The sequence below is a fragment of the Peromyscus eremicus genome, chromosome 2 (assembly GCF_949786415.1).
Source record: "Peromyscus eremicus chromosome 2, PerEre_H2_v1, whole genome shotgun sequence".
Classification (NCBI taxonomy): domain Eukaryota; kingdom Metazoa; phylum Chordata; class Mammalia; order Rodentia; family Cricetidae; genus Peromyscus; species Peromyscus eremicus.
This window is the reverse complement of record NC_081417.1, coordinates 54,409,417-54,422,675: the sequence shown is the minus strand read 5'-3', so window position 1 is coordinate 54,422,675 and position 13,259 is coordinate 54,409,417. Positions and strand designations below refer to the sequence as shown.

The window sequence follows — 13,259 nt, the reverse complement described above, 5'->3', positions numbered from 1 at the left end:
TCTGTTCTGGACACTACTGAGAAATATGTTTCATAAATGCAAATTTTCTTTCTTTCCATAGCAGAGCCTACATAAAATCTTTTTCTGCTTGTTGCTCCCCAACCCCTTCCCAAGACCAGGTTTCTCTGTGCAGCGTTGGGAGCCTGTCCTGGAACTTGCTCTGTAGACCAGACTGGCCTTGAACTCACAGAGATCCACCTGCCTTTGCTTCCCGAGTGGAATGCTGGGATTAAAGTCTTGGTCAGACTACACTACTGAGTTGGAAGATTTTATGACCAGGATTCTTCAGCTTTCTGAGCCCTGTCTCTGCTCTGCAGAAGGTCTTTTCTGTGTCTGCTATGTGCATGTTTCCTCACCCCTGAACACTTTCCCTCAACTGCTGATTTTGTCTGTGATGCCTGAGATTTCTCTGCTGCCATCTGTTGTCCTTCAGATTTGTCCTGCCTTTTAATTCTTTAACAGGCAGAAGAAATAAACCTAATCAAGACCCCTAGAGTGTAACACTACGTCTTAGAGTGCTGGAGAAGAATGAGTTTTGAAAATGGAAAACTGAAAGGAAGGGGGCATCTTGTATTTTTCTAAGTGATCTGAAGACCCCTCAAATTTCCTATTTTTTTCCTTTCCCCCAAGTGGAAGGGAAAAAAATGTGCTAATTGTTTTTCTTTTGTGCTTCACTGCTCCAAGACCCTTTGCAGTTTAAAGATAGGCCCAAAGAAACCGTAAGTATCAAGTCAGCCAGGTAATCTCCTGAAATGAAATGATTCATATTTGGAAATAATATTCCCATCTATATAAAGAAAGTAAAAATCTAGCTCTAGCTCACCATGAAATAAATTGGAAGAAGAAAAATTTTATTCATTTAAAAACGGTTACTAGAGCTGGGTGGTGGTGGTGCATGCCTTTAATCCCTGCACTTGGGAGGCAGAGACAGGTGAATCTCTATGAGTTTGAGGCCAGCCTGGTCTACAGAGCGAGTTCCAGGACAGCCAGAGCTGTTATGCAGAGAAACTCTGGGGGGAGGGGGGAAGCAATTACTAGGTATGCATAATTGTTTGGAGGAAATGTTTTAAGGTTGCCAATTTGTGGGTTCTAAATTTCAGGTTAGTGCGTAAGCTGAAAAGAATAGTCTTCTTAGGCAGCCACTGAAAATTATAAAGCAGGGGGCATTTCTGTGATTTCCACCTCATTCCCTTCTGCACTCCCACACAGCTAAGCTGTGAGGTAACAAGAGTTGGACCCTGAGTCCAGTGCACATGCCTGGTGTGGAGAACACACAATGGTCACATTTCCACGTCGGTGCAACCCTGACGCCTCTCATCTTAGATTCTGAGGTGTGGAATAGCTAAGGACGCTCACCCACTGCCTTCTTTGGACACTGCCCAGTTTTCCCATTTAACAGCCCTCTGTCTTTGCTGCAGCAAATACAAATCTCTATTACAGAGTTTTATACACCAACAACTAGAACTTGAAAAAGACACAGCAAATGAAGAACTGGACAAGATAGCTACTGGGCCTTTGTAAATGAAATGACTGTCTTATGTTTCTTCATTCCTCTGATCAACTATCCGTCTCTAAACAAGGCTGTAAGGATACCAGGTTGTCTGTGTAAAGGAGAAGGGAATGAATGAGATGAGTGCCTATCTTGGGAGCTCACTCTGCAGACCAGGCTGGCCTCGAACTCACAGAGATCCGCCTGGCTCTGCCTCTCGAGTGCTGGGATTAAGGTGTGCGCCGCCGCCGCCACCACCACTCGGCCAACTTTTTTTTAAAAAAAGATATATTTATTTATTATGTATACAGTGTTCTGCCTGCATGTATGCCTGCACACTAGAAGAGGGCATCAGATCTCATTATAGATGGTTGTGAGCCACCATGTGGGTGCCGGGAACTGAACTCAGGACCTGTGGAAGAGCAGCCAGTGCTCTTAACTGCTGAGCCATCTCTCCAGCCCAATCCTCACTTTTTTTTCAGAAAGTAAAGCTGCTAAGTTGCCCCAAGTTATGGGGAGGTGGGATGTGAGCCAGACTCAGAGGGTACTTTGTAAGATTTGCTGGAACATTCGTATTGTAGGTCAGTTGTTGGCTTATGCCAGATAATAATACCACTGCAAAAAAAAAAATATCATTCCCTAGTAACCAAATAGACAATGGTTTCAGAAACCATGTGATATGCAATTTTAAAACAGCTTAATATATTTTTGTATTTTATAGAAAATAAACACTGCCAGATTTGCTCAGTATTAAAACGATAAGGGATCAAAATATTTGCGCCATCATGGAATTGCCCTTTACGCCCTAGAAACACACACCTTCCTAGGCATGGTCAACCACTTCCTTTCTGCCCAGCCATACTGTTACAACTGGCCAGCCCGAGGGACCATGGCTTCCACGCTCCTCCTCACCTGTTTGGTGTGGTTATCTACCATGCTGGAAGAGTCATCAATGGCCAGACAAATCTGATACTGCCGTTTACTGGGCTTGGTCCTTCGAAGCCAAATCCTGTCTTTTCGAAACTGACTGGCGATGTATGGAATGATCTTCCGCATGTTCAGTCGCTTGCCCGTGCGATAGTCTCCCCTGTTACAGGAACCCAACAGGAGCAAAGACGGTGTAACACAGGCTCATGCCTCAGAACTTCACGACAAAAATCACATTAGTGATAACAAAACTAGTGTCCAGTAACTAGTCCCCAGGCAAAGGAGGTTAACATTCACTGAAGAGTGAAGGTTAGAGTCCTCTAACTGCCAGCTAGAGCCCTGGCCTCAGATCTGACTCTATTAACGAAGGTTTTTCAGAAAAGCTAAGACACCTTTTACAAAATTAGAAAATAAATTTTTCTGTATTAAATACAAAGCCCTGTAAGCTTCCCTTTTCTGTTCTAAACCACGACTCTGACCACATCTTTGTGGCCCTGATTCTAGCTGAGTAACACAAATAGTGAACATCACCACACCTAAGGCTGTTGTCCACACAGCAGTAATGTAAACTGCCTTCATGAATATATTTCTTTTTTTCTTTTGGTTTTTCAAGACAGGGGTTCTCCGTGCAGTTTTGGTGTCTGTCCTGGATCTCACTCTGTAGACCAGGCTGGCCTTGAACTCACAGAGATCCACCTGCCTCTGCCTCCTGAGCGCTGGGATTAAAGGCGTGTGCCACCACCTCCCGGCCATGCATATATTTCTTCACCACAGAAATGCATGTACACACAGTTACTATGTACAGCATAGTAATAGGGGACAGTAGCAGGATCGAACACCATATTGGTGCCCAGACAGCAGAAGCCAACACTATACACGTTTAGTGATGAGTGCATCTGAGCTGGTTAACGGTGACCTCTAAGGGCCTCAAGAGGGCAGACTCACCTCAGCTTGGCTGCCTGTGTAGGTTCTAATAGCAGACGAAGCTGCTCACATAGCTGTTGTGAAAGAGATGCAGTTAAGACTAGGTAATTCTGCCACATCTCAGCTGCAGCCTTCTCCTAGGACAGAAAAACAGAAACCATTACTAGAGTGGTGAGGAGAAAAGAACTTGCATGAACCTTTCCAGCAAAAGCACTGCAAAGCTCTCCTCAGCAAGCGGCAATTCACTCAATCAGTAAAAATGCCTCCTTTTGCCCCCAAACCCACTACCCACAGTTTCAAGAAAAAGAGTGAAATAGGCCAGTTAACAACGGGAACTCACAAACAAATCAACCATGCGCTCCTGTCACCTAAAGAATAGGACCTGCATGCTTTGCACAGCGGCATATGTGAAGGAGGAACTCTGGGTGGGGCTGATGTCGCCACTCTGAGCTCCCACCAGTTTTCAAAAGCAAAGTGACAATAAGTACAAATTCCTCTCCACAGCATGGATCCAGACATAACGGCAGAACACTTGATCACATGAGGTAGGAAGGAGGACGAAAAACACAGAATATAGGTTTGCACACACACCACTATATTTAGAGGTTAAACCATTAAAATGAAATAAATACACTCCACAGCCAGCCAAGATCTGGAAGACTACAAGACCCCACAGCATGAACTTCTTTCTGCCTCACAACACAAGTTAAAGGAACAAAATACAGACGTGTGTTTCTTTGTTTTTTGTTTTTTTTTTTTTGTTTTGGTTTTTCGAGACAGGGTTTCTCTGTGTAGCTTTACGCCTTTCCTGGAACTCACTTGGTAGCCCAGGCTGGCCGACGTGTTTTAATGAGACTAGAGATCTAGTGACAAAAGAGGCAGCATCAGTGGAGACCCAGGCTTACAGAAGAGGCTGACTGTACTCTCTACTGGCCTCCCCCTTTTACAAATGTAACTGGAGCCAAGAACCTACTGAGTTCAAACTCTTTTGAGGGAAGAAAAACAACATCCAGCAGCTCTGACTTACTTCTTCTGCATTCCCATAGTCGTGGGCCTGCCACGTCTCCAGCTGCCGCTCCATCTCCTGCCTCAGCTCATTGACATCTTTTAAAAGGGGCTAAGAAGGAAAAGCTACAGTAAGTGGTGGTCAGGTTGTTAACAACTTATCATTGGCTGTCTTCCTGTGCTGTGACCTTGTTGCACTTACATGTCTGAACTCACAACTTAAGCAAATTTAAGGGGTGCAATAAAATGATTCTACTTCCTGTTAGCAAGACCACATGGATGAGTGAAAATTTCATCATTTATACATACAGTTTAGTCAAATAAAAATAACCCAAGCCGCCCTCTTTTTGTGTGTGTATAGAGATGCATGTGTACCTGTGGAGAGCAGAGGATATCAGACAACCTCAGGGTTTTCTCTTCCAGAGCTACCTACTTTCTGATAAACCTCTATCTCCATGAAGTCCAATTACTATCATCAGTTAAAAGGCTCTTCATGTGGCTGGAGAGATGGCTAAGTTAGTATGTGCATGTCTTGCAAGCATGAATTCTGAATTCTAGCCTCAGAACCCATGCACAAAAAGCCAGGCATGTGCTGATACACACTTTTAGTATCAACACTAGGAGGTAGAGATAGATGGATCCCTGGATCTGGCTACTTAGCCTTCTTAGCCTACTTGGCAAAAGGAGGAAAAAGTGGATAGCACATGAAGAATGACACCTGAGGTTGTCTCTGGCTTCCACATGTACTCAAACACACAGACCCCACTGACCACCCCGCACCTTCGCAAAAAAGTGTCTTCCTACACATAAATATTAAGTAAAAAATTCTTGTTACATAACATCATAAGTTGTCAATTGTCCTCATGACTCCTAAGAGCCAATACCAAGAACCAGTGCCATCACAAGTCTGGGCATGACTTCATAGTCAACAAAGGATGTACCAATTGCTAAAAGAGTATCTGTCACACCGAAAGTCCTCCTAAAATTTTTGATAAGAGCTGGCATTCCATAAAGTTCTAAAATAACTTAAAACTAAAAATGAAGTGAGTTCAGTACTTGGAAAACTGTATCCACAAGCAACTGACGAAGTGTATGAATGGTCGAGTCTCGGCTTCTTTCCGGCTTCTCTGTCTCCTGGTGAGACGCAGTTGTTCTTGGGTCTTGGTCTTCTTTCGTTTGAACTGTTTGAGTATCCATATCCATCTCATTAGAGCCTGTTTTCATAGGAAGACAGTTTCATTCATCACATTATTTAGATTAAGACTGACCCTTCACTACGGCCTGTCCTAACACTGAATCAAACCTCAGCTCACTCAACAATTTCCATGTGTCTATCTGCTCCATGTTGCTTCCTACCACCCTTTAGTCTCTGTTGTCACTGCCAATTCTTACTAATTCCCTCCTGTCATCCTGGAAGGGGAAACAGGAAGGAGCAACTTACCTCAAGCATTACAAAGATGTGACTCCCTAAAGTACTTATATGACCAATTCTATTGTGAGTCCAGCATGGATGAGGCCTTGGTTCCCAGCACCACCAAACAAGATAACCCATACTAAAAACATTGTTCTATAACAATGCAGTTGGGTTTGAATTCAGGCAAATCTAGTCACACACTTCTTTTGCAGCTGTTCTTAAAAATGATTTTCATGTGTGTCACAGTGGTGGAGGTCAGAGGACAACTTCGTGGAGTTGGTTCTCTACATCCACTTTCTGGGGCGTTGGGGAGAAAGGAGTCTCCAAGTTTCAAACCCAGGTCTAGGCTTACACAGCAAGCACCTTTAGCCCCGCCTCCTTCCCTCTCTGGCCTTGCCTCTGCTGAGGAATAGGGAGTGACAGGAATGAGGCAGAAGAAAAACCCTCACATTTGCCACAATCCTTAGGGTTTTCAGACGGTTTGTTAGACTGGTGGAAGTTATTTATTTTTCAAGAGTGCACACATCCAGCACACCAACTGTGGATGTGGGTGGTGCATGCCTGTACTGTCAGCACTTGGAATGCCCAGGAAGACTGAGTACTAGGCTGGCCTGGTTATATCATGGAATCCCATCCCAAAGACTGAACTAACCAACCTGCCTTGGAACAGAATTTGGTTAGCCATGAAATGGGAACTCATTATCTTTTCACATACATTTCCTCATTTTATTTCTTTTACTATTTTTAATATTCTTTCCTCTATGCTTATACTTTAATATAATTAAAACACAATCTCTATAATGATCAAGAATATCTTATATAACTACAGTAAACACACTATTCTGTTTTTCCATATATGTTTAAAAAAACCCATGAATTTGTAAGAATTGTTTCATCTTGATGACTGATATTCTGCAAGACCATCTTTTGTGCCTCAGATAGATTCTGGTAGGTGAATTATTCCCCAAAGCCAAAGATTAGAACAGGAAAGAGCAAAGAACAGACTTGACTACAGTTGCCTCTGGACTTCCTAGGCTCTTCCTTCCCAAGGACTCACCAGAGGCCACAGCAGTGTCTGACTTGACTGCCTCTGGCTTCAGCTGTTCTGCGTCTTCTGCTCTGAGCAGCTCCTCCTCTGTATTCATGAGGATATCTTCCGTTTCCTCCTCCGGATCCTGTCCAGAGTTCTTTGCAGTCTGCTGTTGTTCATTACTGGCCACATCTGCCAACAGTGCACAGAGGGAGAAAACTTAATTTTTCTGCAGAGCAAAATGATGCTGAACGAGTTACTGTCTCTATCACTTTCATTTTTCAAGATTCTAACAACGCTGCTCTGCCACTGACCAACCATGGGGCCCAGACACTTGCTGGGGCCTCAATAGCTCCCACTGTCCTATTGACACAGTTGCCCATTGTCTACCTCCTAGAGAAGTTATAAAGATAGCATGTATATACACACAGATAACCAGAGAAACAAGCATTTATCTGGGTTTTTACTGATGTAAACAGAAAGGACAGTGTGCAGTAAATTGTGAGTAGACAAACTAGATATAAAATGGGGGACAGAAAGAGTCTAAGCATTTCAATCTTGAACAAGTTCAACTTGAAGACCTCATAGCTCTCAGAGATTTGAGAAATTCTATAACCATGCATTCCAATGTCTCTGACATTAAAGTAAAAGCTGAATATATTCTTGCCAAGGCTATGACTAGACTAGGCGTGATTCAGTCTCAGTCTCTCTCTCCTCTCTCTCTCCCTCTCCTCCCTCCTCTCCCTCTCCTCCCTCCTCTCCCTCTCTTCCTTCCTCTCCCTCTCCCTCTCTCCTGTAACAAAGGATTTCATAAAGCACAGGCTGGCCACAAGCCTGTTCTGTAGCCAAGGATGACCTTGAACTTCTAATGCTCTGGAGTGCTAGGGACACAGGCATCCCACGTAGCTTTGTGTAGTGCTGGGACTCAAATCCAGGGCTTTGTGCATGCTAGGTAAGCACTCCTATCAACTGAACTAACAACTAGGATTCAGGATCCATTCACTATCTACTGCCCATCACCTTCAAGTCATTAAGTGTTTCTAACACTGGGGATCCAGTGTTACACAGGGGCCCACAGTGGGGTCTTGTCTTATTAGAGGCTATGACACACCACCCTAATGTGAGCAAGGAACAAGACCATGCTTCAGCCTGAGGGACGATCTGGACCAATTATATATACAGTGATCAACTTTCTCTTTGCTGTTCCTAACACGGTAAGAGAAATAAAGCATTATCATCATTTCTGTCCTGTGCTCAGAGGTACATATCACCCATACCAGTTCACTCCGGGAAGAAGGGAATCAAAGACAAAGGAACTGGGATGACTGGCCACTGACTTTCCCCTTCCAGTTCTATTACCACTGCTCACTGTTCAAGGATATTCAAGAATGTTCAACACCAAGAAACGAAAGGTCAGCACCAGGTTTATAGCATATGGCCAGCTATCTGTGAGGACAGAAGGCTTACCGGAGAACCCTGACCATTTACACTTGGAGATGGTTATCTTAGTACTAGAAACAAGTTGTATTTCTACCTTATACAAATATTGTACTGAGAGACTAGTTTAAAAAGTTATTTCTTTCCCCTCTACTTTGCCTAGCATGCATAGTCAGAGAATGCTTTGTGAGCAGAAGGAGAAGTATTCCCGGCACCATACCATAGGTTTGTGCGTCGTATGCATCACTGCCTTGCTTAATATGTTCAAACGTGTCTGAGTCTTCCACCCGAGCCTGAGGCTGGGCTGGCCCTTGCTCAGGGTTTCGGTCTGTATCCACAGTCCTCAGCCTCTTATGCACATGCTCATTGTGGTCACCCATGGAGCGTTCGTTGTCAGCCTGCCCAGGTTTCCTCTTAAAACTCTGCAGGAATTAATGAGACCATCAGAGCCTTGTCTGCAATGGCAAAACCTTCAAACAACCAATGCTCATCCACAGGGAGTAGGTTAGTTAGGGATAGCCACACACACAACAGTGGAATTCAATACAGCTTATTAAAGGTTTTTTGTTTTTCCCTCTCTTGGAACTCAGACTGGCCTTGGATTTGCTATGTAGCTAAGATAACCTTTAAACTCCTGATCCTCTTGCTTCTGCCTTCCAAATGCTGGGATACAAGGTACATGCCACCTTGACTGGATCTATGATATAATTAATGACGTCAAGAAAGCAAAGAAACACACACACGGATATGTGAAAGTGGTAGACTGACTTGCTCTGTGAAAGGTCCCTTTGGTGGTTTGGCGACAGAACAGCATGTAGGCTTTTAGGAAACCATTTGGTTTGGTTTTTGAGTACAGGAATTTCACGGGCAGTTTTAAAAACTGTTAAGTTTGAAAAGCGATGGGCAATATAAAGAGTAAGACTGGTTAGTTGGTGCTGGATAGCAGCACACAGATCTTGAGCTCTAGAGCAGGAACAGGAAAACCCTGGGAAAACCTGATCCAGGTCTTCTCTCCAAGACTAGGTCTGGTAAGGCAGCCAAGCTAGAAATGTGGCCATTTGATGTTGTTGTTTTTTCAATGGTTCTGTGTGTGTGTTCATGTGTATGCAGAGCTCATGGAGGTCAGAAGAGGCACTAAGGTCCCCTGGAACTGGAATTACAGACAGTTATGAACTGCCAAGTTATGCAGGTGCTGGGACAGAACCTGGGTCCTCTGCCAGGGCAGTAAGTGCTCAACTGCTGAGACATCTCTCTAGCCCCATCACTGGATGTTTAAACCACTTCATTTAGAGTATCTTTTCCTACCTGCCTTCATCTGAATCTAACAAAGAATGATAGAAACCTGGGTATTTTTGTTGGTGTGCTGCTGGGAGGCCAAACGTGCAATCAAGTTGGATTCGTGTCCTTCCGCTTGGTTTGCATCCGCAGCTCCACTGCCATGTTCCTAAGAGATCCAAACCAGAAGAGAAGGAAGAAGAAGAAGAAGAAGATGCTATTAAAGCAATGGCTGCTGGGCTGCACTGGGTCCAACTTCTCTCAGTGCTCCACTAATCTCAGGAGGCTAATTCCACCCCAACAAAAGCCCTGCTTGTGGACAGCAGCACAAAACTGAACCAATCCCAGGGCCCTGGCCTTGCTGATTGTTCCTTGTCTATGGGAACATAAGGTCTTATTCTGAAGGCAGACAGACCAGGCTCAACCGTCAACTAGTTTATGCACCCAAGGGTTGTCACTGAATTTTTCCTGAGGCTTATTTTCCTCAAATATAAAATGTAGAAAACAGAACAGTTTCATCTATTTCTTTGAGCTATTATGAAGACTTGTTGAGCAATGAAATGTCTAGCACCTAATGGGTACTCAATGAACAGTGGTAGAATGATGTAAGAAATACAGCTACTGCTGGTGAGGAACTGGCCTCGGAGCAGCAAAGGAACAAGTCAGTGATATTCCTTCTTCCCACAGCACACCACTGAGTGAGCTCAAGTGCTGCCATTACCACTAGGCCAAGACTGAAGAGTTTTCTTGTAAAATCAGAACACTGAAGCCTACTGAACAACAGGGGAAACTCAAATACTGATAGAGGCACAGGGGCACAAACCCAATTTGACCTTTCTCCAAGTTCTCAAAAAACTGTAAGCCTAGTGACTTTTTTAAGTAAGCACATCACTCAAATACAGTCTGCAGCATACATTCTAAGCTGTGTCCTGAGAAGCATATATAAGTGCAAGAATGCAAGATGATCCTTCAGATATCAACAATAACAAAAGGATACCACAGGAATCACACATAAACCAACTTGCTGAAGAGAAAGAACATGACTTTGGACAGACAGAGGCACTAGGGGTGGGGGCATCACCTCTTTCCCCTGCTCCTTCTCGGGAGCAGCTCCAGCTAGCTCCACAGCCTGTGCACTCTGCACACTGTCCACACCAGTCTGCCCGCAGGAGGCATGCTCCTTTCTCTCTGTGGCCTCTGGCACTTCCTCTTCAGCGTCAGACTTCTCCCCTTCCTCTTCCTCTTCCTGCACAGGAAAAACAAACAAGCTCTGGGGGATGAACACAATGGTGCCCACCAGGAAGCAGGTGCCCTAGTCCTTACTAAAGCAGGAGAGGTGCTGTATGGAGGAGACTGGTTAAGAGACTGTAGTAATGAAGAAATATCTTAGGAAAGATTCTGCTGGAAATGAAGTGTTTTTCCTATTACGTTTAATACAGGGAAAGCTCCACATCCCACAATACCTGGGGCTGGAGACCTTGGTCAGCAGGGCTGGCCCCACTCTCTCCACCTTCATCAGTGGCAGCCCTGTCGTTGTCATTGTCCTCCTCCTCCTCCTCCTCTGAGTGCTCTTCTGCATGGTTGGCTGTATCTTTGTCTTGGTCATCAGCTCCTGTGTCCATATTCTCCTCACCTTCACCAGGGCCTTCCTCAGGCTCATGGGGACTGTCACCTTCACTGGGATCAGCCTCGGGCTCTTCAGTTTCACCGTCTGTTTCTTCCATATCTTCTGTTTTTCCTTTGATCTCCAAAGGATTCTCTTCTGATAGAAACAACCGTTTTTAAAATTCATGATTTCTTAACTTGGGAAGTGGTTCCTCAAATGTTTTATTCAGGGCAAGAGAGTTCGCTCAGTGGTAGTTAAGAGAGAGCAGTGCCCACATTTCTAGATGTCCTGGGTTCAATGCCCAGCACCCACATGATGACTCACAACTGTCTGTAACTGTACTCCCAAAGGATGAAATGCCATCTTCTGGTGTACACACACACACACGGACAAAACACTAATACACATACAGTACACATATAAACATATTTTAGTCTTATTTTTTAAGCCAAGCATTGGCAAGCTACAGCCCACAGACCAAATAATCGTTTTCTACATTTCTGTCAGTGAAGTTTTCTGGGAACACAGCCAAATACATTCTGTTTATGTTTACTCCATCTATTGTGCCCTGCCTACAACAGTTGTTACTCTGTAACAACAGAGCAAAGTATCTACAATTGAGAATTTATGGACATCAAAGCTTGAAATATTATTTGAGGAGGGACAGAGACATGGCTCAGCTGTAAAGACCACTGGCTACTCTTCCAGAGGACCCAGGTAAATTTCCAGCACACACATGGCAGTTCACAATCTTCTTTTTTTTTCTTCTTTCTTTTTGAATTTTTTGAGGCAGGGTTTCTCTGTGTAATGTAACAGTCCTAGCTGTCCTGGAACTCACTGGGTAGAGCAGGCTGGCCTTGAACTCACAGAGATCTGCCTGCCTCTGTCTCCTGGGTGCTGGGATTAAAGGCATGTGCCACCACCACCAGCCTTACAACTTGCTGTAACTGCAGTTCCAGATGACCTAATGCCCTCACTGGTAGTAGGCTCTCACTCTTGCAAAGCAAGCCTTTCACCGACTGAGCCATCTCCCTGAGGCCCCAAGTTTTACTTACTAGAAGTGTTTCCCTATACTTTAGATACTTCAGAAAGCTATTAGCCAGTAAATATCTAATGTAATTGTTCTTTGGTTCATATATACAAGTCTAAAAGAGCCTAAATAAAATGGGCATTTTAAGGAGAATAGCATACTATAGTCTCAGTAGTTTTAATCTTAATTTTTATGTGTGCTTGGTTGCTGGTATTAGGATTAAAGTTAGATTCTAAAATTAAGTTTTTATATAAATGGTCTTAATTATTCCTTGTAACTTATTTTTTGTCTCACCATACATCTAAAAATTATACAAAATTAAACTTAGCTTTCCTAAGTATGTAACTCAGTTAAATGAGCTACCTACCATCTTTCTTTCTGTGAAGTTGACCAGCATGAGTGAGTTTCCACCTATTACCCTTAGAGGAATCTCTAGCAATGAATTGGGTAGCAGAGGCTCTAATTACTGTCACAGTGTGTGTGTGACTTTCTTGGGATTATTTGCTCTCTTTCTCTATGATCATGACTTCATATTTTAAGAGAGCCATACAGAAGTCAACAGCTGAAACCATCATTTCTCCAGAAGAGCTGTGTAAGAGCCCTGACAGACCAAGACTGCATGGTGTGCACACTGACCCACAAGGTGGGAACACAGTGATGGCTTTGGAGAAAGAGGTGTACGTGATAAAGCATCATCAGTCAATGGCAATTCAAAACACAGATGGGATGTGACACCAGAAGAGAGAGGTGTGTTGGTCTATGTGTAGTAGGCACATTCAAACTGGAACGGAGCTAGCAAAACAGTATTTCTGACCTTGTCATGCTACTGGCCAAAAAGACATCAGTGCTGCCCACTGCCAAAGACTTCTAGCCATGGGCACCTTGAAAGACGTACCTTCTGCTTCCTCATTGTCTGTATCCTCACCATCATTTCTGTCCTCACTGTCAAGTTTCAAGTCATCTGGAAGATCCAAGGCATCAGGTTCTGGCAGCTTTTCCTGATTGCCATGGTAAGGGTCTACCTCATTCTCATCATATTCTCTCTTTGTGACAACAGAAAAGAGCACAGGAGAGCAAACATTGTTTCACAAAACCAAAAGTCATGATTTCTTTCTTAATATT

General features: G+C 43.8%; 1 protein-coding gene across 1 annotated transcript in view; it reads right to left on the bottom strand.

Annotated features, from left to right (window-relative positions):
• Mdn1 (midasin AAA ATPase 1) overlaps positions 1-13,259 on the bottom strand; it is a 147,124-nt gene that overhangs the window by 5,436 nt on the left and 128,429 nt on the right. The window contains exons 88-97 of the mRNA XM_059254075.1: positions 13,033-13,180; positions 10,965-11,263; positions 10,583-10,747; positions 9,569-9,670; positions 8,447-8,648; positions 6,817-6,981; positions 5,402-5,559; positions 4,368-4,457; positions 3,362-3,477; positions 2,402-2,576 (exon numbers count right to left, since the gene is read on the bottom strand). Of these exons, the coding sequence (XP_059110058.1) occupies positions 2,402-2,576; positions 3,362-3,477; positions 4,368-4,457; positions 5,402-5,559; positions 6,817-6,981; positions 8,447-8,648; positions 9,569-9,670; positions 10,583-10,747; positions 10,965-11,263; positions 13,033-13,180 (1,620 nt within the window). The remainder of the gene's footprint in view (positions 1-2,401; positions 2,577-3,361; positions 3,478-4,367; positions 4,458-5,401; positions 5,560-6,816; positions 6,982-8,446; positions 8,649-9,568; positions 9,671-10,582; positions 10,748-10,964; positions 11,264-13,032; positions 13,181-13,259) is intronic.